The sequence below is a fragment of the Callithrix jacchus genome, chromosome 9, assembly GCF_049354715.1.
Source record: "Callithrix jacchus isolate 240 chromosome 9, calJac240_pri, whole genome shotgun sequence".
In the NCBI taxonomy this organism is placed as follows: Eukaryota; Metazoa; Chordata; class Mammalia; order Primates; family Cebidae; genus Callithrix; species Callithrix jacchus.
In genome coordinates, this window is record NC_133510.1 from 1,996,938 (window position 1) to 2,022,191 (window position 25,254).

General features: G+C 47.5%; 2 protein-coding genes across 7 annotated transcripts; one reads left to right on the top strand and one right to left on the bottom strand.

Annotated features, from left to right (window-relative positions):
* Positions 1-40: 40 nt before the first annotated feature.
* LOC144577824 (uncharacterized) lies at positions 41-24,702 on the top strand. Of its 4 annotated transcripts, none has more exons than XR_013522434.1 (4): positions 41-82; positions 13,431-13,551; positions 23,956-24,032; positions 24,386-24,702. XR_013522434.1 is itself a non-coding variant. In XM_078338180.1 (4 exons), exons 1-4 carry the CDS (start codon positions 58-60, stop codon positions 24,418-24,420), a joined length of 327 nt encoding a protein of 108 aa, XP_078194306.1. In that variant the 5' UTR covers positions 41-57; the 3' UTR covers positions 24,421-24,669. The 4 variants fall into 4 exon arrangements, 1 of the variants encoding a protein (XP_078194306.1); XM_078338180.1 differs by lacking the exon at positions 13,431-13,551 and adding an exon at positions 7,229-7,418 and having other exon boundaries at positions 24,386-24,669; XR_013522435.1 differs by lacking the exon at positions 41-82 and adding an exon at positions 9,481-9,698 and having other exon boundaries at positions 24,386-24,524.
* LOC100398744 (uridylate-specific endoribonuclease) lies at positions 3,874-20,753 on the bottom strand. Of its 3 annotated transcripts, XM_035255154.3 has the most exons (10): positions 20,618-20,753; positions 15,424-15,542; positions 12,413-12,478; positions 11,810-11,947; positions 11,172-11,343; positions 10,584-10,783; positions 7,696-7,809; positions 6,951-7,057; positions 6,070-6,212; positions 3,874-5,367 (listed from the first exon to the last, which is right to left on the bottom strand). In XM_035255154.3, the coding sequence occupies exons 1-10, from the start codon at positions 20,674-20,676 to the stop codon at positions 5,250-5,252; spliced, it is 1,236 nt and encodes a 411-aa protein (XP_035111045.3). In that variant the 5' UTR covers positions 20,677-20,753; the 3' UTR covers positions 3,874-5,249. The 3 variants fall into 3 exon arrangements, with proteins under 3 accessions (XP_035111045.3, XP_054093872.2, XP_009001451.5); XM_054237897.2 differs by lacking the exon at positions 15,424-15,542 and having other exon boundaries at positions 20,622-20,753; XM_009003203.6 differs by lacking the exons at positions 15,424-15,542; positions 20,618-20,753 and having other exon boundaries at positions 12,413-12,695.
* Positions 24,703-25,254: the final 552 nt, after the last annotated feature.

The following is a 25,254-nucleotide window of genomic DNA, read 5'->3' on the forward strand; positions in this document are numbered from 1 at the left end:
CCTGGAGCCTGGGGCTGTGCGCGCGCAGGAAGTCAAATTCGTGACTTCCTTCTCAGAATGGAACCAGCTTGGTGGCTTGAAGGTACGTAAAGGCAGTATCTGAGGCTTCCGCCTCCCTCCATTATGACTAAACTTAATAGGAGATAACCCAAAAACTGCAGGGTCATCCTGATTTTATGATCTCCAAAACAATAAAACCCTTAATATATCCTTGGACTCCCCTTAAACAGTTTAATCCCGAATATTTACCTTGTTAATGTCTAACGATTTGTTTGACCTTTGTGAATGTGATAACCATGTGAGAAACTTACTGTTTTTCCACCATGAACAATCAGCTGTCAACTGGTAATCCTGGTAATTTTAGGGGATTTTTTTTCCCCCTTAAGTACTGGTATTTGGCAAACTGGTCCTTCAGTGTAACTCCCTTGCACTTTTTGCAAGTAAACTCCTTTTCTAAGTGAATCTATCTCTGAGTCTCTCTTTGACGTGTGGCAGTGTTACAGTCTGTCTTTAGGTATGCTCTGCCTTACAGAGAGAAGAAAAATGAAACTTTTAACACTTTTCCTTCTGCTTCCCGTGTGAGAGAGTCTTCATTCATTGCAATGACAACTCTAAAACGAAAGCAAAACAAAAACAATTCTAGAAGTCCACAAAAGCAAGCCCAAACAAGTGAAACTTTACATTCAATATTATCCCCAAAATGCAGATCAGTGGTTCTCAGGCTTGACTGAACTTTGGAATCATTTAGAGTGTATATACATATACGTGTGTGTATGCATGTATATATGCATACTGATTTCTGTGTCCATCCCAGAGATTCTGATGTAACTAGTCTTGAGTGAAGCCTATCAGAATTTTTAAAAGCATAGGATATAGCCATGCATTTGAAACTTGAAGCCACTAACCAGGTGCTAATCAATGAAGAACTAGGCTGGGATCATATCATTAACATATCGTTCCCATTGTTTAATTATTGGTATCTTTGTATTTTAAAATCATAGTAGTCAAATTATTACATGTACACCAAAATATTTACTAATGAAATGATTTTTTGGTTGTGCTAGGGAGATAGATTATTAACTTTTAAGAATATTTTTGTTTTTTAAAAATTAATGATTTAAAAACATATTGATTTATTGATGTTTTTAACAAAAGCAACTTCATTTGTTTTATTGATTCTGGCAGAGTTGATTGAGATGAGAGATAAGGGGGCTAGCTGGCTGCTCTAGTAAAACCTCATAGACCCGTCAGTGAACCCAATCTCTCTCTCTCTTTTTCCCTCTCAAGCCACATAATAATCAGAAGTAGCTTAGTGAATATAGAGTCAAACTGAGAAAAGTTAATCAAATGGTTTTGATGGTCATGATCACCTAATTCTGAGGCTCCTGCTGTCCCACAAAAACATACGCCTGCAATGGTAGCCTTCTCTCCTGTGAGCTCAAACCTAGGCCACTTAAGTTATTTTCTAGATTCCATGCAGACCTCCCCACTTCTGTTGGCAGTTATCTTCAAATGGATTTCAACAAAATGTCTAAATCATGCCTTTATGTCTCTTTTATTCATCTATTTACTCCAATCATCTTAATTGAACTTATTAATATCTGAATAGTTATTTTCAAAGAAACAAACCTTTTTATGTGTTTTTTATGTTGAAATTGTAATGGTCAGTGGGAGTAAACAGGAGTGTTATTGCAATTAAAATAATGCAATTAATGATTGTGAATGCCATTAATTTTAATATCCAAAACAATTATTGTGATCTTTAAAACAGTTAAAGAATCTGACAGTTAATGTAAATCTTAAGAAAGGAAGTATTAGCTAAGTAACTTTGGGAAGAAAAGTTATGACCCTTGGGACTTCCAGTTATGGAGAAACTGTGTTAAGTTTGGTTGCATGTGACAGAAAGCCCAAAATAAGAGTGGCTTAAACATGAAAAAAAGATTATTTCTCTTTTATATAAGACTGAATATAAGCAATCCAGGACTAGTGTGATAGCTCCAGTAGGAGACCTGGGCTCCTTCTTTGCTGCTCTGTCATCCTCAGCACATGGCTTTCATTCATAGTTCAAGCTGGCTGCTCAAGCTCCCATGATCTTGTCTGAAATCCAGTCAGCAGAAAGGGGCAAGAGTGGGAATAACAGTACCCCCTGCCCATTAAGAATACTTCCTTTTGCATGCCATTGGTGAAGAGTTAGACACATGTCGACTTCCAGTTGCAAGGGAGGGCAAGAGTCTATACTCTTGACAGTCATTTGTGTAACTAAAAACTAAGAGTTCAATGAATGTGGAAGAAGAGGAGAGCAGATACAGAGGGGTAACCAGCAGCACAACCTCTGTCAAGGGTCTTAACAAATATTCTTTAAAAAATAATGAATTAATAAATGAGTAGATACTACTAGAAATCCAAGCTCACTACGACATGAGGAAAAGGGTTGAAATTTGCGATCCTGATTCTGCTACTAAGAATGTAGCTTAATCTGAGCCTCAGTTGTCTAGGTAAAATAAAAGTGGTGAAGATCAAAATACCCACCAGAGTGAGAAAGTGAATGTAAAAGGACTACTTAGCACAGCTTGGGACATGGTCACAGCTTAACAAATGTTAGTTCTTACCCTGCTCTCCTGCAAAGCTAAGGCCCGGGCCCTGGAATACGGTACTCTCCTGCGTTTCTGTCTTTCTGCCTTCTACTGGACTACCTGGAAGACCTCTGAAGACACCTATGAAGAGCACAAGTACTGGGGACCAATAGATGAAGGTTACGGCTGATAGCAGGGATAGTAAATTGCCTCTCCTGGTATAAAATTAAATCTGTATGATAAATGAGACAAGAATTACCATAAGAAAGACCAGCATGTTATTTTACATTCCTTATCTCACAACACTGGTAATATCATCCCATCTGACTGGTGAGGAAATGATCTGAATAATTAAGAAATTTGCTCATATGGCCAGTAAGCAACAAAGCCTGGCTAGTTACCTGGGCAACATAACTTCAGAGCCTGTACCTGTTAGCCCTGTGCTCTACTGACTCCCTGTCTTGCCTCTTGACCATGAACATCCTTGGGAAAGGATAAGACAAGGCCCTTTTCCATCTCTCTAGAGTCTGTAACTTGCCTGATGTATCCCTTCATACCTGACCGTTTTCTAGCATTGTGGCTTGAGTTATCTGTTTACAGATAAGAAGTCATTTTTTTTTGAGACGGAGTTTCGCTCTTGTTACCCAGGCTGGAGTGCAATGGCGCGATCTCGGCTCACCGTAACCTCTGCCTCCTGGGTTCAGGCAATTCTCCTGCCTCAGCCTCCTGAGTAGCTGGGATTACAGGCATGCGCCACCATGCCCAGCTAATTTTTTGTATTTTTAGTAGAGACAGGGTTTCACCATGTTGACCAGGATGGTCTGGATCTCTTGACCTCATGATCCACCTGCCTTGGCCTCCCAAAGTGCTGGGATTATAGGCTTGAGCACTGCGCCCAGCCCAAACAAGAAGTCTTTTTCTGTATCTCTTTAGCATCTCCTCTTCCCCCGGTGTGGTCAGCCTCTGCAACCACAGAAGCTACATCCAGAAATGTCCTTATACTCCTGTGTATGTGGTCAAGGGGACTGGTTATTGAGGATGGGGACCACCAGTCTTCATTTACCCCCCTCCTCATTATCTATATGCAGTGTTCTTTCCACTCTTCCTATTACAGAATTCTCTTCCCTTCTTGGCTAGAGACTTACTGAGTCAACAGGGACTTCACCCAGACACTGCATTCTCCAAGCCATTCTGAGAAGAAGCTAGAGCAGAAGTATCACTCCTAGCTCCTGCTCCAGGGAAAAGGCAAGGAGACAGACAGTGGAGGGAGGCCATTTACAAAGAAGACACTCATTTCAAGTTTTCTTCAATGACTTTAATTGGAAATTTGACCCTTCTAAACCATAGTTCACACCAAGCTCTGTGGTACAACATTTGGTTCTCAATGAGGTTGGGGAAGAAATGCATAATTGAGGTTAAAATAGAGAGCCCCAGTCTCTCTGGTCTCCTAGAGTTATTCAAATCGTAGCTGCTGGATAAACCTTAAAATTATTATTATTATTACTTTTTTTTGAGATGGAGTCTCACTCTGTCACCCAGGCTGGAGTGCAGTGGCACGATGTCCGCTCACTGCAACCTCTGCCTCCCAGGTTTAAGTGATTCTGCTGCCTCAGCCCCCTGAGTAGCTGGCATTACAGGCACGCGCCACCATGCTCAGCTAATTTTTGTATTTTTAGTAGTGACGGGGTTTCACCATATTAGCCAGGCTTGGTCTCAAACTCCTGACCACGTGATTCACCCACCTCAGCCTCACAAAGTGCTGGGATTACAGGCATGAACTACCACACCTGGCCTAAAATAATTATGTCAATGACACCTACCTACGGTTACTTCTTCTGATGCTGAATCTTTCTCCTATGAGGAAAACTCTTTCAAAAAAAAAAAAAGAAACTATTTGGGATCAAAATACAAGTCTGTGGTTGCACTAAACATACACAAGTGGAAAACTTGTTGATGCAGATACTGAGCTGGACATAGATACACTCAGGCCTAGAGAAGACCACACCACCCGCAGCCACTCACTGTACCAACACATTACCCTTCTCCATCCAACACTGGAATTCTCCCAGGCTCTGTTCAGAGAGGATCTAACTCTGGAAAAAAACAAAGGCCCTTGCTTGATTACTGTGGCCTTACTTCTTTGAGGACCCCAACACAGGGCTGAGTTGTCATTTATGGAGCTGTGTATAATAACAGCCATTATAGCTTGATTTTCTGTCAGCTGTTCTTCCTAAGAACAATTGAAAACACCTTCACAGTAAAAATATCATCAGGATTTGCCCTGTCACCAACCGCAAAAAGAGGAAAGGGGGCAGACCCCTTCCCGTTACATTGAAGGGAAGCATGAGGCCTGGTGAGGTCGAAGGACTTGTTCCTAGTTTCCCCACACATCAGGGCAAAGAGCTATGGAGGGCTCCTACCTTCTCTGCCTGGACTCTGTTTCTTAGTCTATATTGCCAAAATTCTGGAGGACAAAGATTCGACTGTTTCTTCACATTTTTCTAATTTGTACATTTTCTCTCTTTCCCACGCGGCACTTTGGGATTTAGGGATGCTTCTCATTGCTTTGAGATGTGGGGGTTCCCTCCCAGTCTTCTTCCTCTTCTCTCTAGTCCAAAGAAGATAGCACTTTAGTCTTGCAAGAGCCCTCATGCCCCTTTCTGGCTCAAAGTTCTATTAGGTGGAAGACACTATATAGGCTGTGGCGATGTACTTCTTGCCATTCCCGTAGGTGGAATTGTCCCAGGTGTAGGTCCGGATGGCCAAGGGATATCCTCCCAGGCTTAGCTGGCACCTGTGAGGAAAGATCCTGAAATCAGGGGGGCTTACCACTTTACCATGCCTCTCCCTGGGCCGGAAGGATCAAATCCAACCTAAGCAGGTCTCCATCCTGCTTTTAAACAGGCTTAAAGACAGCTGGCACTGCTTTCTCCAGCAGCTACCTCCAGGTCCCCATGTGTAGGGAGCCATTTCAAAATCTTTGCCTTATTTCTTGTCTTAAAGAATGTTGTTCCTCATCTTTCCTAGAGCAATATTTCACAATCTCAGATTCTAGAGGTGAAATCCTCAGAAGTTAAACGTTTGCTTAGGGTTTCAGAAGTGGGAGAACTCAGTGTGTTCAAACGTTAGAGATGATGAGGCCGAGTGGTTCCTAATGGTACTTTCTGGGCTCTAGGTTCCCCTAGGTAGCCTCAGGGGACAAAGAGGCTGAGAGCCCCAAGACCACTCCACTTCTGTTTCATATGTTAAGGTCCTACAGAGGATTTCAGTTTGGGGGATGAGGGGAGATGGTTTTGCTGCTAAGATGAAGTTTGGCAGCCACTGAACTAATCCAAAAACTTCATTGTTCAAGCAAGAGAAGTGAGGCCCAAAGCACAGATTTGTCCAAGCCCTCCCAGCCTCTTTGTGGCAGAGTCCAGGTCTCCCGACACTGGGCTATCTGATGACAGCCCGCGGCCCCAGACTGCTCCTTGGGCCTGGCTGGCCCCATCCTTACACTTTGCCTGGCCTGGCGATGAAGCATAAGGAGTAGAGTGCAAACTCAAACTCAGGGCTGCTGCCGATGAAAGCGGAGCCCACTTCTTTATAGTAGCCGTCCCAATTGAACTGCATTGCCAGCACGTCAGGGTAAGAATCCCACTGCAGAGGGAAGGGCAGAAAAGGGGATCTGGTGAGTGCCACACAGTGGGGATAGGACAGGTGCCCAATGGCAACAGTCAGACAGTATTTGTTGAGGGTCCATTAGGGGCTTGTGTGAACCTTCCAGAGACACTGGATTCTTTAAATAGAGGAGACAGTCTGCCTTGCTAAGGTGTCTGAGCCCACCCGGACCCTCTGCCTGGAGCTACCAGTGTACATCTACCAAGAAGGCCAAGGTCACTATCCATAGGATCCATCTCTGTGTATCAAGGATGTCACTGTTTCCTGTGACCGTCACACATGGAAGAAAAGGATCGTTTACTGCCCCCAAATTATTTCCTGGTACTGGGCAGCAAAGGTTTCTGTCTTATAAAGTGTATGAAGTTCAGCTCAGACTAGCCAGGCTGAAACTTTCAGCCACATTCTAAGGAAACTGAGGCAGTGGGTAATTGCATATCTTTGGTTCTTCCCTTTGAGAATCCTCCCCAGCCCCAGCCTGCCACCCAGATATGGTGCCTTCTGCCTCCTGTCCCCTGCAGTTCTAGAGCCTTCACTGTTAGGAAGGGAATTCCAGTGTCCTGGCTAAACTGGTTGTCCAGTAGGTGAGGACGTCATAGTCCCAATCCCCTGGAGCTGCCCCATGAGAGTCAGGCTGAGATACAGGTCTGACTCTTTGGAACGCAGAGTGAGAGCAGGACATCTGGGTGCCATCAAGGCTTTTCCAGCCCGTGTACTCACAGGCCCATCGAGGATGTAACTGTAATAGTCAACCAGGCCCTCCTTCTCCTGCAGATAGAAGCGGATCCAGTTATGGAAGCCAGTAACCTTGCCTTTTTTGACTTCACCTATAATAAAGAGTCCAAGGTAGATAATCGGGGCTCCTCCCCTACCCTGCCCTCCAATCCCCTTTCTCCACCCCATGCCAAGGCTTTCTGCTTCTCAGTCTCTGACTTCTAGCTGCTCGGCCCCTCGCTCTGAGCCCCCATAGTCTCTCACACTCCTATCACTCACATCAGGAAGGCCCCCCTTTTGGCTGAAGCCCTTGGAAGAATCCTTCCTTCTGGTGATCTTGATGACCTCTCTCAGCCATTACTCCAGCAGCAAGCCAAGCTTGGTGGGAGTTTTATGGGCAGAACAGGAGAGAACAGACCATGGCCCTCTTGGGAAGCAGCTGGCCAGGCCCTGGAAGCAAAGGACTGTTCAGAGGTAGGCAACCTTGCTCCCAGACACTTGTCTTGTCCTAGATGTAACCTCTTGGGAATCTCAGCATCTGGTCTTTCTCAATTGGGTACTCCAGAAATTTATCAGAATGGCTCCTCAGACCCACCCCCTACCCCAGCCATTTGGGCAGGGGAGTGCACGGGTCTCTCCCTGCTAGCTGGCTCGACTGCTGATTAATCCACACCCAGGGCTACCCTGCTCCTGAGCAAAGCCATTCCTCTTCATCCCTCCAACTCTTTATTTTCAAGAAAAGTGCTCCCACCTGAGAAGACATGTTCAAAGCCACTGGAGTCCCCCTCCTCTTTGCCTCTTGAATAGAGCCCAAACCACATGTTCTTCAAGTCATCAACGAATTCTTGTTCTGAGCCATAGCGGTCTGCAGAGAGGAACACAGGGCTTTGGAGAGGGGAGGCAGGGCTAGGTCCTGGGAGCGCTAAACAGAGACCTATAGGGCTACCTGCTCCCACATGCCAAGAAACATGTAGGTTCAATCAACAAATGTGTTCAGTTGTTTATTCAACACGTATCTATGAGATGCCTATTTTATGCCAGGTCCAGATCTAAAGACTAAGGATTCAGCTGGGAATAGCACGGATGCAGTCTCTATCTATATTACATTCTAGTGGAGGAGTCAACACATAAACAAGTAAACAGTAAGAAATACAATTTCAGATCAGTGCTATGAAGCAGAGTAGCCTGCAATGACTGGAGGGCTGGTGTAGGGGTGGGGGGTTTCTTCTAGAAAGGGACATCAGAAAGGCCTCTGTGAGAAGGTAGCACTGATCAAAGAGCTGAAGGATAAGGAACCAGCTACACAAAGATCTAGGGAGAAGATTCTTCTACATAGAGGGACCTGCAAGAGCAAAGGCTCCAGGCAGACTTGAGTTTGCTGTTCAAGAACTGGAAGAAAGTCAATGAGGCAGGAAGGGAGAGTGATGGCAAAGTGATAGGAGAGGAGGTTTCAGAAGCAGCCAGGAGTCAGATCCTTAAGCCATGGCAAGAAGGTCAGATCTCAGGCAAATAGAAATAAAACAAAAAATATTTTAGATTTACCAATTGCTTTCTGTGTACCTAGTGCCATTTTAAATGCTTTCAATATAACAGTGAATCCTCATATTGAATCTTCACATAAAGTTGGTACTAATTATCCCCAACTTAAAAATGAAGAAACTGTGACAAAGAGTATCAAACTCATACAAGATCACACAGTTAATGAAAGGTAGAGACAGTGCTTGAGTTCACTAAGTCTTATTCCAGAGACCAATCTCTTTAACAACTCAGATTTACAATCCTTCAGTGGCTCTGTAGGTAGATAGACAATCACCCTGGCTGTGGATGTAAAAAAAGGCAATGGGCTGGTGTGAGTGGAAGCAGAGAGACCAGTTCTGAGGCTCATGCTTTGGCCGCGTAGGAAGTTGATGGGGCTTAGATGCTGGTGGTAACTCCAGAGGAGGAGGGAGCACCATTACATTGCTGACGGAGGAGATGGGGGGAGGGAACTGTGAGGTAAAGAGAACAATTAAATCCAACTCCTAGGCTTTTGATCTGAGCAACTGGATGGGTTATGCTGTCATTTATGAGACAGGGAAGACCCAGGGAGGCACAGGTATGGAGAACGAGATGGGAGCTAAAAATTCTTTCTACTTTAAGTTCTGTGTGAATATCGGTTAGAGAGCCAAGTGGAGATGTTGAATAAGCCCTTGAGAAAGTTTAGGGCTGGAGATTTCAATGAGGGAACCATCCAGTATTGCCCGTTTACTGCCTAGAATTATGTATGGTGAATACAAAAGAGATGCCAGACATATTCCTTCCTTTCAGTGACTTAAAAGACTAAATATACATGAAATAACAGAGAATGGTTTCACACACTGAGTACTGACTGAGTGCCAGGCTTTCTACTAGGTGCTTTATAAGCAGTCATCCTCAAAAACCCCATTTCAAAGGGAAGCCCCAGAGAGGTCAAATAAATTCCCCAGGGTCGAGTCACTAGCAAGTGGCAGAGCCAAGATTTAAACCAAGTTTCTCTGGCCCAAGGCTGTTGTGGACCACACTTCAAATTCTGCAGAGGTGCCGAAAGCCAGAGTTAGCTGGGGCAGGTGCAGCCTTCACAAATGTGATGGGATATGAGCTATTATAGAACTTAAAGGATAAGTGGGATTTGGACAAGAGAGGTGAGAAGAGAGTGAGTAATGGGACAGCCTGGCCTTGGTGTCAGAACCCTGAGTTCCAGCCCCAGCTCTGCTTCCAACTCCTTTGTGGCCTCAGGTAAGTCTAGCCTGTCTGACCTCCATTTCTCTCATTTGAAAAGCCCTTGCTCAGTCTAGACCTCCAAGATTCTCTTGTATATTTACTACAAAGAGAACACCAGGGGGCAGCACAGGATTGCAACTTCTTCATGGAGTCACTCCTGTGTCACCAACTCTTAAGGGTGGCAGCCCCTCAGAGCCAAGCCACTCAGGGGCAAAGAGGGAAGACCCAGGCAGAGCCACCTCTGAGACGAAGTCCAGCTACCTGGAGTTTGGGAAAGAAATCTGCAGGATACTAACAAACACAACCCCATGCCAAGAAGTCCTGCGGCCAAAATCTTTTTTGGTCTGACTCAAAGCTATCTCTATCTGGAGGCTTTCCAACCAGAACTCCTCCTGGTAGGACTTCCCTCTCTGAACATTTGTTGATTTTCTGATGCTATTTCCCCAGCCAAAAGGTGGACTCAACCAACCCAATTCCTGGACTTCAGTGCAGGAGAAGGGAGTAAGCAGAATCAGCGACTCTACCTATCTGAAATGTGGTGCTGACTTTGGGTGGCTAAGATGTGTCCTGGGTGGGGGTGGGATCTGAGGAGAGGCTCACGCCCAGCAGAGAACCCTGAGACTGTAGCAGAGGGTGGGGCATGCATGAGACAGCTAACATGAAGTCAAAGGTGGGCTGATTTCCAGGCCAGCCAGCCAGAGGGTGTATCAGCTCCTGGTTGGGTTCCTAACCTTTCTTGGCTCCCACCTGGCCTCATCCCTGATTCCTCTCAGATGTATACCAACTTCCACAGAGTCCCCACCACCTCCTCACCTGCCCTCCTAACCTTCCCCTCTCCCACCCACCTGGCTTCCCTTAGACAGACTCATTCGTCCTGGGTTGTTGGCGATGCTCACTCACTTTGGTGCTGGAGGAAGCTGTAGAGCTCCTTCATGACTGCCGTCTTCATGATCTCTCTGAGGAAGGCATCCTGCTCAGCCAGCTGCTGGGCATTGAAGTGCTCCCCATGGCCTGTCACCCGCTGGTAGTTGTTGAGGAGGTTGATGAAGGCTGCATAGGTGGGCTTGGAGAACAGCTTCTCATTGACGTAAGTGAAGAGTCTGGGAGAGGCAGAGGGGAACCACTGAGAGCCCCAAACTCGGGGCAGAGACCCCTCCAGAGACTTCTAGACAGACCAGGAGCAGGCAGGTGAGGGCTGGGTTCAGGAGCTGAGGGGGGACTTCAGGTACTCTTGAAGACCACACATCAGGTGACTTTTCTTCTACCTCATATTTTGGAAAAGCTGTTCTATCCTCAGCCTGGCCAATCACAGAAACCCTCCCAACTGGATATCCACAGTCCCTCAAGATGGCTTTGTCTCTGGAGACACGTTTTTTTCTTCTCTCTCTTTGATACTGCCTGATTTGAGGATAAAAGAGCTGAGGCATCAAAAGAAGCAAGGATGGGGGCGAGATTTTCAGGGCAGGAAGAGGAATTGCAGGAACTCACGGCTTTGGGCAGTGATCCACTTGGTCTCTGGTCTCCGACGGGGAGATGCGGTTTTGTCTGTTGAGAACGATATCTTCCTTCTGGGCTTTGTTGGTTTCTGCCCTGTAGATCTTCTCAGAGATGCTCTGAATCTCCTCTTTGCTTATGGCATCACTGCTGTAGGAGAAGCCCTCTGGGAGGAATTGGGAGGGGGTGGTCTCAGAGACAGAGAAAGTGGGAGGTGGGCAGGAAATTGTCTGTGTTCATCCCCTCCTGGACCTTCTGGAAGTCAGCATGGAGGGAGGGGAGCCACAATTGGACACCCTAGTGGTTGAAGGACAGGGGCACAGAGCCTGAAGGACCTGTAAAATCAGCACATGGCATTGCCCATAAAATGTCCTTCCACCCCTTCCCCCCAGGAGAGGTCTCATGCTTGGGCATGCATCAGAATCACCTGGAGACGGTGGTAAACAGGGCAGTGAGTCCCATCCTGAGAGTTTCTGATTCAGCAGGCCTGGAGCAAAGCCCAGGCCTTTGTTGCGTTATCTAACGAGTTCTCAGACATTGCTAATGATGCTGGTCTGGGGACCACACATTGAGAACCTCTGCTCTAGAGCCCTTCTGTCTCTGTAGCTTAGCTAAGGGAGCAGAAGACTAACCGCGGTCACTGCACAGGCTCTCAAAATCCTTGCAGCAGTTTCCAAACTCTTGGCAGCGGGCATTGCAGTGACATTGGTGGTGCTTGTCGAAGGCTTCGTAGCAGCGGCCCTGGCAGGAGGTGGGTGCCAAGTACAGGTCTGAGAAGAGAGGGCGGTGTGTCCCGGACCAACCTCTAGAGGTTGCTGTGAACACCCCACAGGCCATCCCTCCCTCCTGGCTCTCCTGACTCTGCCCAGTAAGGATCTCCAGGGAAAGAAAACAAACAAGCCTAATTCGTGCACACCCTTCACAGTCAGGAAGTCCTTTCCGATGCCGAACTTTACTTTCTGGCACGCTGTTTTTCTAATCTTCCCAATCTAAAAATAAAATCTCTTCCACTTCCCTCTCCAGGCCTCAGGCTCTCTTTCTAGCTACTCTTCTCCCATCACCCCCCAGGCTGGCTGAGCCACCCAGACTTCTTCCTGCCCAGGCTCCCAGAGTCCAGCAAGCCCCTCTCATCTGGCTGAGGCCTGGGCCTGGAGCCACAGCCATGGCCGCCTTTCCTTGTCACCCTCACGTCCCTCCTGCTTTATGTTGAGGGCCCTTTGGGGAGGCAGGCTTACTGCTGGTGAGGGCCTCTTCTGTCTCTTCCTCCGGCTGTGGGAACGGCTCTGACTCTTTGTGGTCCTCTGCAGGTAGATAGAAAAATAAAGTCACCAACCACCTGAGACTTCCCCTCCTGCTTGGTTTCTGATTCTCAGCTTTCCCAGCCTCAGGGACAAGCAAGGGCACTAGAAGCAAATCCTGAACAGGGGCTGGAATCCAATGGACAGTCACCAAATAACAAGGATGAAAACAGAAAATGGAAGATGTTTCCAATGGAAAACACATTATAGAAAATTTATAAAAAAGGAAAATAATGTCCCCAGGTGACACATCTGGATTGAAAACTCTGATTTTGGTGATGACTTTTTCTTTTTTTACCAAAGTTGACAGGTGGATAGAGTCTTCATGCTTTCCTAATGATAAGGCTCTCATTTAGGAAGTTCCTGTACCTAGAATAACTTCTAATCAGAGTCTAGGGTAAATTCTCAGGGCCTCAAGGAAAAAGAGCTGTTTCCTGAGATTCCGACTTCCCCTCTTTCTTTGCCCCACCTGGAAATGGCCACAAAGACTGTGTCTAGGGAAAGGGCATGTTCAGAAGAGCACATTCCTATTGCCGCCCCATTCCCTTCACCTGCAAGCCGAATGACTTTAGCTCCTCTCTGGGCAGAGAAGGGTGGATTTAAGGTGGGTAGGGGGCCAGGGGAGAAATGTTCCTGGGGACTCTGAGTTTCTCTCTCATCACATAATTCCCACCACCCCACACACCCCCAACAAACAATACCGTTACAAAGGGATTCAGAATCTACTAGTGAGTTTGCTGGAAAGTATCATGTTATTACCATTAGAACCAGAAGAATAACCAGTCAGGTTATTCTTCAGTCAACAAACATCTTCTGATCATGTACTCTGATCAGGCTGTTTAAGTGCTGGCAATCCTTAGGCTTCTGAATTCAGCCAAATTTTATGCTAAACAGAATTTTGTGTGCTGAGCTGGAGTCCTAACCATCATTTCCAATATATTTTTCTATTGGAAAGGGGTTCTGAGTTGCAAATCGGAAACTTGGAGATGAAACGGCTGTTATGCTGGGTATTGCCTTTATCTTGAATGCCAACCTGATGGGCCAAGGTGAACAGGCCTTCCTGTGTTTGCTGAATGGTAAGAAAAAGTGGGGACACAAGGGCAGTGGAAAAGGCATAGGCTCTGATTCAGGCTGAGCTCTGGGCCTGGGTCTCCCTGCCTGGGCAAGGAAGTGTGAGTGTGTGTGTGTGTGTGTGTGTGTGCATAGGCACACCTATATACACATATGTTGCTAATATATAATATATATGCTAATATATACAGTGATATGGGTTGGCTGTGTCCCCCTCTGAGTCTCATCTTGAATGGTAGCTTCTATAATCTCTGCCTGTCATGGGAGGGACCCAGTGGGAGGTAATTGAATCATGGGGCAGGTTTTTCCCTAGCTGTTCTTGTGATAGTGAATAAGTCTCACGATATCTGATAGGTTTGTTTTTTTTTTCTTTTTCCTTTTTTTTTTTAGACAGTCTTGCTTTGTTTTCAGGCTGGAGTGCAATGGCGCGATCTTGGCTCACTGCAACCTCCAACTCCCTGGTTCAAGTGATTCTCCTGCCTTAGCCTCCTGCATAACTGGGATTACAGGCAGGCACCACCATGCCTAGCTAATTTTTGTGTGTGTTTGTAGTAGAGATGGGGTTTTTGACATGTTGGCCAGAATAGTCTCAATCTCCCAACCTCATGATCAATCCACCTCAGCCTCCCAAAGTGCTGGGATTACAGAAGTGAGTCACTGGCGCCCGGCAGATATCTGACAGTTTTATAAAGGGAAGTTCCCCTGCACTTTGCCATCATGTAAGATGTGTCTTTGCTCCTCCTTTGCCTTCCACCATCCTTGTGAGGCCTCCCCAGCCATATGGAACTGTAAGTCTATTAGACCTTTTTCTTTATAAATTACCCAGTCTGGGGTATTTCTTCATAGCAGTATGAAAATGGACTAATACATATGGTGTTTTTGTGTAAATTGAAATAACGTTCCATATGAGTGGAAGCAGCTCTGTGGGCACTTGGCTGGCTACCACCTTTGGGCAAATTCAGAAAAGGCACTCCTTTCTCTCAGCAGACACAACTCTGCACCAGGGCATACAACCTGATGAGAAGGATACAGACTGGATTTGGGTCCAGCTTGCTGCTTAACTAGGTTCCCTTGTACAATGCACAACCTGTGCAACAATAATGCAGTGGGCTTGCTGGCCATTACCTAACATGACCTCAGTGACCTGTCCTCGAAACTGGGAGTCAAAGTGCATGGCTTGACAGCAAGGCTTTGTGTCACAAAGCAGATCATTAATCTTCTGGAGGAGATTAATGGAATCTAATCTAAATTTGGAAGCACCTAAACAAGAAGATTATTCATACAAGATTGTCTTCAAGTATTCATTTAAAACTGTGCAGTTGCAGTAGTGGAGGAGCAACAGCCTTTGAAGGTGGTACGTGTCCTGTTTTCTTCGGTGAGCTGGAAATGACACTATGGAGATGTCATGCCATGTGGTTCCTTCACTAGAGGAAAAGTGGCATGAATTGTGTCAGTCACTGTGACGCCATGCAGTCTTCCTGGCGGTACACAAGTTGTGAGAGTTTGCTACCATTTTTATGTTTTTGTGATTTAAAGTGTTGAATAACAATTAGTAATGTCAGACATACTAAATATAATTTTTATCATTTTATCCTCTTTTAGAATTTGGTACTTAAACTTTCAAGATATTGTTAATACTGATAGTTCAGACAGATATTCTAGGTAAATGACATCTACTATATTTTAAGTTGGGGACATCCTAAAAAACCTGAGACAAGTGGTGGTCAAATGCCTGACCCTGCCTCTGCCCCTCAGTGCTCTCTGTCCAGACCTTTAAAGCCCCTCTGAGTCCTGAACACTGCTCTGGCCTGCTGGACACCCAGGCCAATGGCCCCTCAGGCAGGCTGGAGGTGCCTTCGTCTCACAGTGAGGCTCGCCAGTACACAGGTGTTTATAGTCTTCACAGCAGTCCCCATGCCGGGGACACCGGCAGTCACACTGGCAGGCAGCATCCCGGTTAAATTTCTCATTACATCGAGACGCACAGGATTCCATTCTTCCTATGGGCAGTAAAGGTAGGAAACTCTGCTCTATAGAGACTCTATTTTCCTCCCTAAGGTGCCTCCTACAGGAGGGTTCACAGACCAGGGCAGGAGTATACCTGGCAGAGAATGGCATTACTCCCTGAAAGGGAGAAGTACATCCACAGCCTCCCAAGTACAACATAAGCCTCCTCCCCACCGCCCAACACCCACCGAATATTTCAAGGCTCATCGAAGAGACCAGGATCACAAACCCAAATGCTTATTTGGGTCAGGCCCATAACATAAACAAGTAAAGAAGCAGGGTATGAGGCAGTAGGAAGAAATGGAGACTGTGACAAACTTAAGAGCAATGCTCCATCAGAAGTTTGCAGCTGATGCTCAGCTCCAGCCAATTGTTGCCCTGTTGGGACGTGGGCTCAGTGTTGCCAGAGCCTCCTGTTTTTCTTCAAGACAAATATGCATTTTTATGTGAAATGTTCCAAGCCTGTAAAGCTTTAAACACACCAAAGAAAGATGTCTGTGAACTGCGTGTAGCCCACAGGCCCCCTTCACCTGTCACGTAGATGCTGTCCCAGGGATGCCCCTGCCCTCTCACTCCCCCCTGGCTCTTATCCCATCCTTTGCTTTTCTCTCACCTTCATCCACTCTGTACCCTCTTTCCTATCTTTCAGTTCTTTCCAGTCTTTGGAGTGCATTCAGATTACTTTATGCTCAGGGTAGGGAATGAGGCGAGTGTGGGTGAGAATTGGGCTCTGGCATAGCATTCTATTATATAACCACAGACCACATCCCCCACTCCAGCCAAATGGTTTGCAGAAGCAAGCTTTTTCTCACAAGGCATGTAAGACAAGTTGAAGGACTGTGGAAACCCACTATCCACTCTGGACTTTCAGGGTGGTAACGGAGTGTTTGTTCGATTTGAGGTTCCTGAGGTTTGGACTTCATGAACGCTGGGTTTAGAGATCATACTGTGGGTTACAAAGAATTTCAACATCAGAGTCAGGGTTGCCATCAGCATCAGAATTTCTATCAGAGAGGAAACATACCTAATCTGGACCAGGGTTGGGGTTAGTTAGGTTAAGAACTTCAGTTAGGATTTGGGCTTGATAAATTAACAATTTTGTATTGATATTTGGGTAAGAAATAGGAATAGACTTAAGATGACATTGGGGTTGAGGAATGTGTCAGGATGAGAAAAGGACAAATAATCCCTGTTTTATTTGGGGGCTTGGTTCTGGTTACGATTCAACACAAAATAGTATCTTCATTTAAGCCAGGAGTGGGTTAGAGCTTAAATATTAGAGGTTGGGTCTAGTTACCAATCCCTAATACTGGATTCTGGGATTGAGGTTGATACTGTGTCTAATGAGGGATGGCATAGCAGAGAGGTTATGAGCCTAGACTCTGGGCCAGGTAAGGTAACCCACGCCTGTAATCCCAGCACTTTGGGTTCCTGAGGCGGGTGGATCACCTGAGACCAGCCTAGCCAACATGGTGAAATCCATCTCTACTAAAAATATAAAAATTAGCCAAGCATGGTGGTGGGCATCTTTAATCCTAGCTACTCAGGAGGCTGAAGCAGGAGAACTGCTTGAACCTGGGAGATGGACGTTGCAGTGAGCTGACACGGTGCCACTGCACTCTAGCCTGGACGACAGAGTGAGACTCCGTCTCAAAAAGAAAAGAACCTAGACTCTCGCGCCAAACTACTTGAGGCTGGAATTCTGGTTCTACTGCTTTCTAGCTATGTGATCTTGGGCAAGTCATTTAAACTTCTATGCCTCCGTTTTCTTATCCGTAAAAGTGGGATGATAATGGAGTCTATCTCATAGCATATTTATAAGAATTAAATGAGTTAATATGTGTAAAGCACTTAGGACAGCAAGTGACACATAGTAGTACCATAGAAGTACTTGTTAGGTGAATAAACGGTGGCAATATTTCATGCCCATCTTCCAAGTGACAAGTGTTCCGACTGGCTGGAGCGGTCTTCCCTGTGCGGTGGCCCTGCTGACACACTGAATTTAGCTGAAACTCTCCCAGGGGTTCAGCAGGGTCACCCCTTGGGCTGGGTTGTCAGCACATCTGTGTTGCTGGCTTCCTGACTGACTTGATCACTACAGATTCGTATTCCTTACATCAGAGAGGCATCAGCTCAAGGTTAACCCAGGTCCTCAGACAACTTCACATTGTAGGTCCTCCAAGGTGGCCAGGAAGGCAGATTTCCAGTCCCTAAAAGAGACCAGGCCCAAGGCCACTGTTCCTTCAAGCCCGCAGGAACTCCTCTTGAATGTTAAATGATGCTCCCTTGGAGGCTGAATGCAAAGATCTTAAGGAGAAATTTTCAGCCCAAGCTGCCTGCTCAGTCAGCCTGGCAGTACACCCAGAATCCAAGCGGAGAGAATTCAGGCAAATCAGGGCAATATTTTTAATGGGCCAAATCAGCAGAGTCCAGGAAAGTAATTCACCTCATTCCAGCAGCTGGCACCAGTTGAGAAGGGTTGCAAGCGAGCAGTCCGCTGGATGTGCAGGAGAGCACCCCTGCCGGCCAAGCTGAGTGGGCTTTTTCATCTCTGCCCAAGAACTTTGTCTCCAGCAGGAGCCCCATGCCAGCACTTTCCCACATGTCTCTGCTCTTGGTCTGCTTCAAGGTGACCTTGGGATTTGACAGTGGAGGGCAGGGGTGGGAGGAACTTTTCTTCATGGGCACCTTGCTGTTTCCTGGCTGACTTCATCACTTCATAAGTGATGTTCTGGGGATACTCTGATGAGTAACTAGTCACCCTAACAACTCACTCCAGCACCCCTACACTGTGCCATTGGCACCAGTGCTCTGAGTAAGCCTTGCTCCCCAAGGCAGGCACCTGAATCACTGCTCTAGTAACCTGTGCCTCTTGTCCCTCCGCTTCACCTCTCTGACTGCCTTTCTTCATTTGGGCCTTTCCTCTCTCAGGCTCAGATTCTCCCTCCATTACCCCATGGAATGCTCAATTTCTCTGCACCTTCTAAGAATATGCCAGGACAGTCACTCCCTATCCACACTGGCCATCAATAAAGCTTGGTCCCAAGCCTGAGTGGACAGAGTGTCCCTGTACGCTGGTGCTCAGCCCCTCTGATGGCTGGGACATCCTACACTTGTGCCTCTCAGAAGGCCCTAGATGCTGTTTCCATGGAGACCTAGTCAACCAAGAAGCCTCACCCCTTGGACTAGCTTCCTGCCTCCATTCACAACCAAAAAAACAATTAAGGTTCTCCACAGGCATCTAGCTCATGAAGGAGGACCTGAGGCTGGCAATGATCCGTGTGATTCATATTCTTGCATCTCAGTTCTGAGATGCTGGGATAGTATCAACAAGTGCAGAGCTTCTTCCCTGCCACCTTAGGAGGCCTCACACGCTTGACCTCACTTCCCAGTTGATTCCACAGCCTATGCAGATTGCTGCCCTCTAACCCAGTAGCAAGAGCTCCACCTGCATTTCTGAAGCCACTTCTACCTCTGCCTCAGGGATGTCCCCCCAGGGTCCAAATGTCCAGAGTTGCTCTCCTTCCCCAAGCCTGGGATATGCCAAGCCCACTGGCCACCCCTCCATATTAAGCCCTCAGGTTTCACTGTCCTCCCCACCCAGCTGAAGCTGGTAGCTCTCAGGCCCACCCTCATGCTCTCCCCCTGCCTCTCCACCAGCCAGGACCCAGGTAGAGCTGATTTCTGGGTAAGGTGCACCATCTCATCCCTAGTTGGGAGGCCTGGGAACAACTTCCTCTTTCAATGGTTTTGCATTTAGGAATCCCATTAGGGGTGTCCTTTCCACAACCCATTTGGAAATGATCCCAAGCAGAAGTTTCTTCCAAGAATATTTACAGTCTTATAAGTAAAGTTCCAATTCACTGAGATCTCAGTTTGTGCCAGGTGCTTCTCATAATCTCATTTAATCCTTTCCACAGTCCCATACAAGAGTGACCCAGTGAGTGGAAGGGTTCTTTCTCCTCTGGGCAGAGGATTCTCCCTACACTCCTCAGCTCAGCGCCCCCCCCCCTTGGCACTCCTTTCCACCTGCCCACTGGCTACCAATTAACACATCAATACCAGCTTTTTGCACAGGTACTAGACAGGAACGTGGTCCTGTTCCTCTGCCAGTCCCATCCACTCCAACTCTCATAACTGTGGGCCGGGTCCCTTCTCTGTTCTTTAATTCTGCTAACACTGCAGAATTAAATCTACCCACAACAGAGATCCATTCCTCTGACCCTTGTACAACCCCAGATAGGACCTCGCCCACCTTCTGGTCAAGGGTCCTTTTGGTTTCCTCCTAAGCATGCCCACCTCCTAAGGCTCTACCCAAAGTAAGGTCATACCCTGGACAACCTCACCTGTCACCAGGCAGTGGAAGGAGTGACCAAGAGCAGCCAGGCCACTCAGACCCCATGGGCCCTGGCCCTAACCTAGCTTTATACCATATGGTGGCCCCAGACAACAAAATCTTAGGGACATCAAAAGTCAGGTTGGACTAAGGGATGTTTGGGGCTGATCCTCCAAGGTTTGAAGAAAGGACTTCCATGAAATCAGTCCATCCACTCTGCAATTCACTCCACATCGTTCATTTGATTCCAGGAACAATGCCTGCACCCTTAGACAAGGATAACCCAACAGTGCTCTGCTGGTTTAGGACAGAGCTCATCCTCCCTTGTCCCACATCCCTGCCCTCTACCAAGTTTCCCAACTCTCTGCTTTTTTTTTTTTTGAGACGGAGTTTCGCTCTTGTTTCCCAGGCTGGAGTGCAATGGCGTGATCTCGGCTCGCTGCAATCTCCGCCTCCTGGGTTCAGGCAATTCTCCTGCCTCAGCATCTCGAGTAGCTGGGATTACAGGCACGCGCCACCGTGCCCAGCTAATTTTTTGTATCTTTAGTAGAGACAGGGTTTCACCATGTTGACCAGGATGGTCTCAATATCTTGACCTCGTGATCCACCCGCCTCGGCCTCCCAAAGTGCTGGGATTACAGGCTTGAGCCACCGTGCCGGGCCCAACTCTCTGCTTCTTTAGGCAAGATCCCTCCCCATGCGCAATCCCATGCCCGCCAGAGAGTGACTTACCAGCCCAGGCCAGGCCGCACAGCACGGCCAATACCAGGGGGATGCAGGACCTCATGGTGCCCAGTTGGAAGCCAAAAGGGGAGTGGCTGTTGGACTTTCACTAGAGCCAGGTAAATGTCACAGCTCTCAAATGAGCCTTATTCCTCGGGCTGATCCTTTTAAAGACACCAGGACTTGTGGATCTGGTGTCTCCAGATCCTTTCAGGAGGAAAAAGGGGAGGGAGGGGCCCTAGATGGATAGGAGGTGGGGCCCTATAGCTGTTTGAAGCCTGAGGGAAGGTGACGAAGCCGGTAGGTAATGCCAGATGTTGAGAACAGGTAATGCTGGCTGTCTGCAGCTAGAAAATAGGTCATGTAGGCAGGTACAGCAAGATGGGTCCAGTTTGGGGGGTTATTTTTCCAAACTAGGGACACCCATGGGCTTATCTTTGGGTGATCTCTACCAAAAAGATAGCTCCTTACCAGCCTCAGACCTGACTTTCAAAGGGGCCACAGGTTGGCTTCATCTTCAAATTCCTGTGCTTAGCATGACCGTGGCACACAGTAAGGTGATTGGCCAAAGTTCAACAAACAGTAAGTGCCCCAGCAAGGGTTCGGGTCCTTGAACAGAGAGACACAGGACATGTTGGTTAGAACCAGGGCAATTCTTATTACAAAGCCCAGCATAGCTGAATCAGCCACATGCGGCCTCGCATGGCTAAATCACCCTAAAATATTATGCAAATGACTCTAATTGAGTCAGTCTCTGGGGTTTACCTGTTTCAGATTCCTTATGAGGCAGGGGAGGGGCAAGAGGCCTCTTAAATGCAACTGAAGGCCCACTCTTCCTCCCCTGGGAGCGCGGGGTCTTACTGCCTTCACCCCCACTTACACCCCTCTCCTCAGGAACTCCTCCCCAGTGAAGTTCTGTTGTTCCCAAGTCCAAAAGAAGAGGAGCAGCTCCCCGTGACTGTCAAGTTTTCCCTGATAATATACATAAAATCTGCTAAGTACAATGACCTTGCCAGAAAGAGCACTGCATAGGGATTCTCAACCCTCTCAGAGAAGAAGACCATCACACAAAGAGGCAAAACTGCGGAACAGTGGAGGCCACTCCATCCGTGATTTCTTTTCTAGAGGCTGGAGGTGGAGCACAGCTTCATCCAGTGTGCTTTACCTGGAGAAGTTTCTTCCTCTCACAGGTCTTCAGCCTTCTCATCTGAAATGAGGGGTTGGATCTGACAATTCCTTCCAAGTTCTCAGACTTTAATCTTGAGGTTTCCTGCCCGGGCACCAAGTTGAACAGCTGCTGGTGGGTTAAAGAGAACCCCTGCAGCCTGTTGCTGTATAGAGATGAGTCCAAACAAAGGGACTCAGGTAGTGAGAAGGATAAGCCTAGGGCAAGCAACCTTTGCAAGGGGCTCACACCAAAATCAAAAGTGCAATTTTTTTTTTTTTTGAGAGGAAGTCTCACTCTTTGCCAGGCTGGAGTACAGTGGCATGATCTCAGCTCACTGCAAACTCCAACTCCTGGGTTCAGGTAATTCTCCTGTCTTAGCCTCCCAAGCAGCTGGGATTACAGGTGCACACCACCATGCCCAGCTAATTTTTATATTTTTAGCAGAGACGGGGTTTCACCATGTTGGCCAGGATGGTCTTGATCTCCTGACCTCTTGATTTACCCACCTCAACCTCCCAAAGTGCTGGGATTACAGGCATGGGCCACCGCTCCCAGCCTTTTTTCTTTTTTTTGAGATGGAATCTTGCTCTGTTGCCCAGGCTGGTGTGCAGCAGTGCAATCTCAGCTTACTGCAACCTTCGTCTTCCTGGCCCAAGCAATTCTCATCCCTCAGCTCCCCAGTAGCCGGGAGTACAGACATGTGTTACCATGTCCAGCTAATTTTTGTATTTTTAATAGAGACCGTGTTGGCCAAGCTGTCTCAACCTTCTGACCTCAGATGACCCACCTACCTCAGCCTCCCAAAGCGCTGGGATTACAGGTGTGAACCACTGCATCTGGTCCGGAAGCACAACTGAAGAGTGAGCCTGGCCCTTCTTTCCCAGAAGGAAGCTGGTTAGAGGGAGTAAGAGCAGAAGTGGCTGCTTCATTTGCATAAGTTTCATGTGCACAACCCAAAAGCAGGCTGCAGAGCCACTGCCCATCAGAATCCTCATCCTCCCTGGATGGCACCACATAAAAATATCTCTGACTCCTGTTGTTTAGGGGATAAAGGAGGATGTCACTGGCTGGCCTGGGAAGCAGCGATGCCTCAGAACTTGGGATTGAATGGTCTGTCCCTTCCAAGTGTCCAGCTGGGTGGACCCTGGCTGGAGCCAAAGCTGTCAGGGTGGAGTGCAGCCTGGCTAGGTTCTCTTGGTGTCCAGCTGAACTGGCTATGGGATGGCATTTTGAGGGCATGAGCTCTTCCCCCCATTAGTGGAATTTTAAGTCAGAAGCAAGGATGGGAGCTGGGGAAGACAGTTAAGGCTGACTCCACAGAGCCAGGTGGTTCCTCTGAGGATCCAGGTGTTTCAAACTGCATCCTCAACAAGAATAACAGCCTAACAACCACCAGCAACACTGACTGAGCCCTTATCACCTGTGTTATCTCATCATATGTGTTATCTCATTGATTCTCACCACAACCTTAATAGGTACTATTGCCATCCTCATTTTACAGATGAAGAAACTGAGGCACAGAAAGGTTAGGAGATGTGTCCAGAGCACACAATTATTAACTTATGCAGCTGTGCCTCAACCCAGGTGCATCTGACCAGAGGTCATTCTCATAAGCACTGAAGCTTCATGGCCCACGACATCACACGTTCGACCATCACTTAACCATGTCCTGGTTACTATACAAAGCAGTCTAGATTTAGATTCACTGGAATTAAACGAACCTCAACGGTCATCTAGTTCCACTTCTCATAGGATGTCACAACTGCCTCAACAACCTTCAGTGCCTGTCCTGCCTCTACGTCAATGCCTCTGGTGCTGAGGGTTGAGGGGTGGGGAATTGGGACACGCCCTCCCAGGGCTGTTCATACTCCCTCTTTGCAGATCGGATTCCCAAACCCCAGATTTTGTAACCAAAGGCATGCTGATGAAGGCAAAGGCATGTCAGGACAGCAGAAAAAAATCCATTAAGCCAATAAATGAAAATATATCAATACATATTCATGCAAAGATGCCTCATAAACTTAGATGTCCATATATGTGTGTACACACACACACATATACACATATACCCACAGATACATTAAGGTATATTTCAGACGGCTTTCTCTTCCCTGCTAGCCTGTTCTGGACCAAGAACTCTGCTGCTCCTTCTTTCTAAGTTCTCCCTCTTTTTAGGCACTCACATGGGCTTTCCATCCTTGCAAGCTTCACGAGAAGCCACAGTAGGACCAGCCAGCAAGTTGGGCGTCAAGGTAGGCTGGGTCCTGGGGTAGGGAGAGGGTAGAGGGAAATGCATGGTGGATGGTGACCCAGTGATGAGAGTAGCAACAGAGATGGTGCAGTTGTGGCCTCTGTGGAGGTTTGGAGAGTGGGGAAGAGGGCAAGGATTTGGGAGAACTGTCAGAGATGCAGAGGGTGAGAATTTCATCGGCCAAATGTTTGTAGTGCTCACTACCTGCCAGGTGCTATGCTGTTATTGGACTGGGAGGGTTCAGGCAAGGTTGGAAAACTCTTCCTGGAACTGACTGGTTTCTGGTGGGACAGAGGCTAGATAAGCCTCAGCCATTGTTTGAAGTAGGACTCATTCATCTCTGGGATACCACAGGTGGTCTGGGGTCTGTCCGGATCAATAGGCCATGAGAGAGACTGACCCAGAGGACTACTGAAGGGGCCACCTGCCCAGGCCAGGCTATTCTACCATCCTCGTCCTCCTGCAAAACCAAGACTGAGTCATTTCAGCAGAGGACCTGAGTACGGAAGGACCCTGCAGCTGACCCAGCACAGGGGAGGCCCAGACTCACCATCCAAGGCAACCCTGGCAGCTGCAGATGCTGGATCTCCTGGGCGTGCTGCCCTGGCCCACAGGATAAAGCGCAGGACAGTCACCCATGTCTGCTCTTATTGAATGTGTCTCAGAATCGCCTCCGTGTGTGATTTCTTTCCCCACACTGGTTAGTATGGTACATACCACATCTGTTCCTAGGCTTTTGTTTAAGTTTGTGGGCAGCCCTGACATCAGCGTCACACTCGCTGCCTGGCCTGAGCATGTTCGTCAGACCTCCCAATTAGCCCCACTCATCAGAGTCCCATGCTGTGCTTCCAGTTCTGCCAGCCACACCCATGCTGGTCCTCAGCCTAGAATACCCTCCCCCACCCTCCCTGCTCAGCTGTCCAGCTCCTACTCATCCTCCGGCCCCAGGGCAAATCCACCCTTCCACCAAGCCTGAGCTCCCCTCTCCGGCCCACGGGATTGCTCCTGCTTATGAACTCAGTCGTGCACATTTGTCCCTCGTGCCTTTGACACAGCACATCATCTCTGACCATCTGTTGCTGCCAACGCGGTGTCGGTTAACCTCTGCACTGCCGTTTAACTTTTCCTCTGAAATTCTTTGGGAAGGGAACCCTGCTTCATGGGTCCTTTGTATTGCGATCCAATGTGTGTCAGAATATAACAGTTAGATAATTATCAGCCCA

Excerpts from the sequence above, each read along its gene's own strand:
- LOC144577824 (XM_078338180.1), top strand. The coding sequence starts at position 58 with ATGGAACCAGCTTGGTGGCTTGAAG. Across the intron at positions 83-7,228 it reads ACCAGCTTGGTGGCTTGAAG|GAAGGCCCCCCTTTTGGCTG; the intron begins GTACGTAAAGGC and ends CACTCACATCAG. Across the intron at positions 7,419-23,955 it reads AAGCAAAGGACTGTTCAGAG|GCACTCACATGGGCTTTCCA; the intron begins GTAGGCAACCTT and ends CCCTCTTTTTAG.
- LOC100398744 (XM_009003203.6), bottom strand. The coding sequence starts at position 12,680 with ATGTGTTTTCCATTGGAAACATCTTCCATTTTCTGTTTTCATCCTTGT. Across the intron at positions 11,948-12,412 it reads AGAAGAGGCCCTCACCAGCA|ACCTGTACTTGGCACCCACC; the intron begins GTAAGCCTGCCT and ends CTCTCTTCTCAG. Across the intron at positions 6,213-6,950 it reads GTTACATCCTCGATGGGCCT|TGGGATTCTTACCCTGACGT; the intron begins GTGAGTACACGG and ends TTCCCTCTGCAG.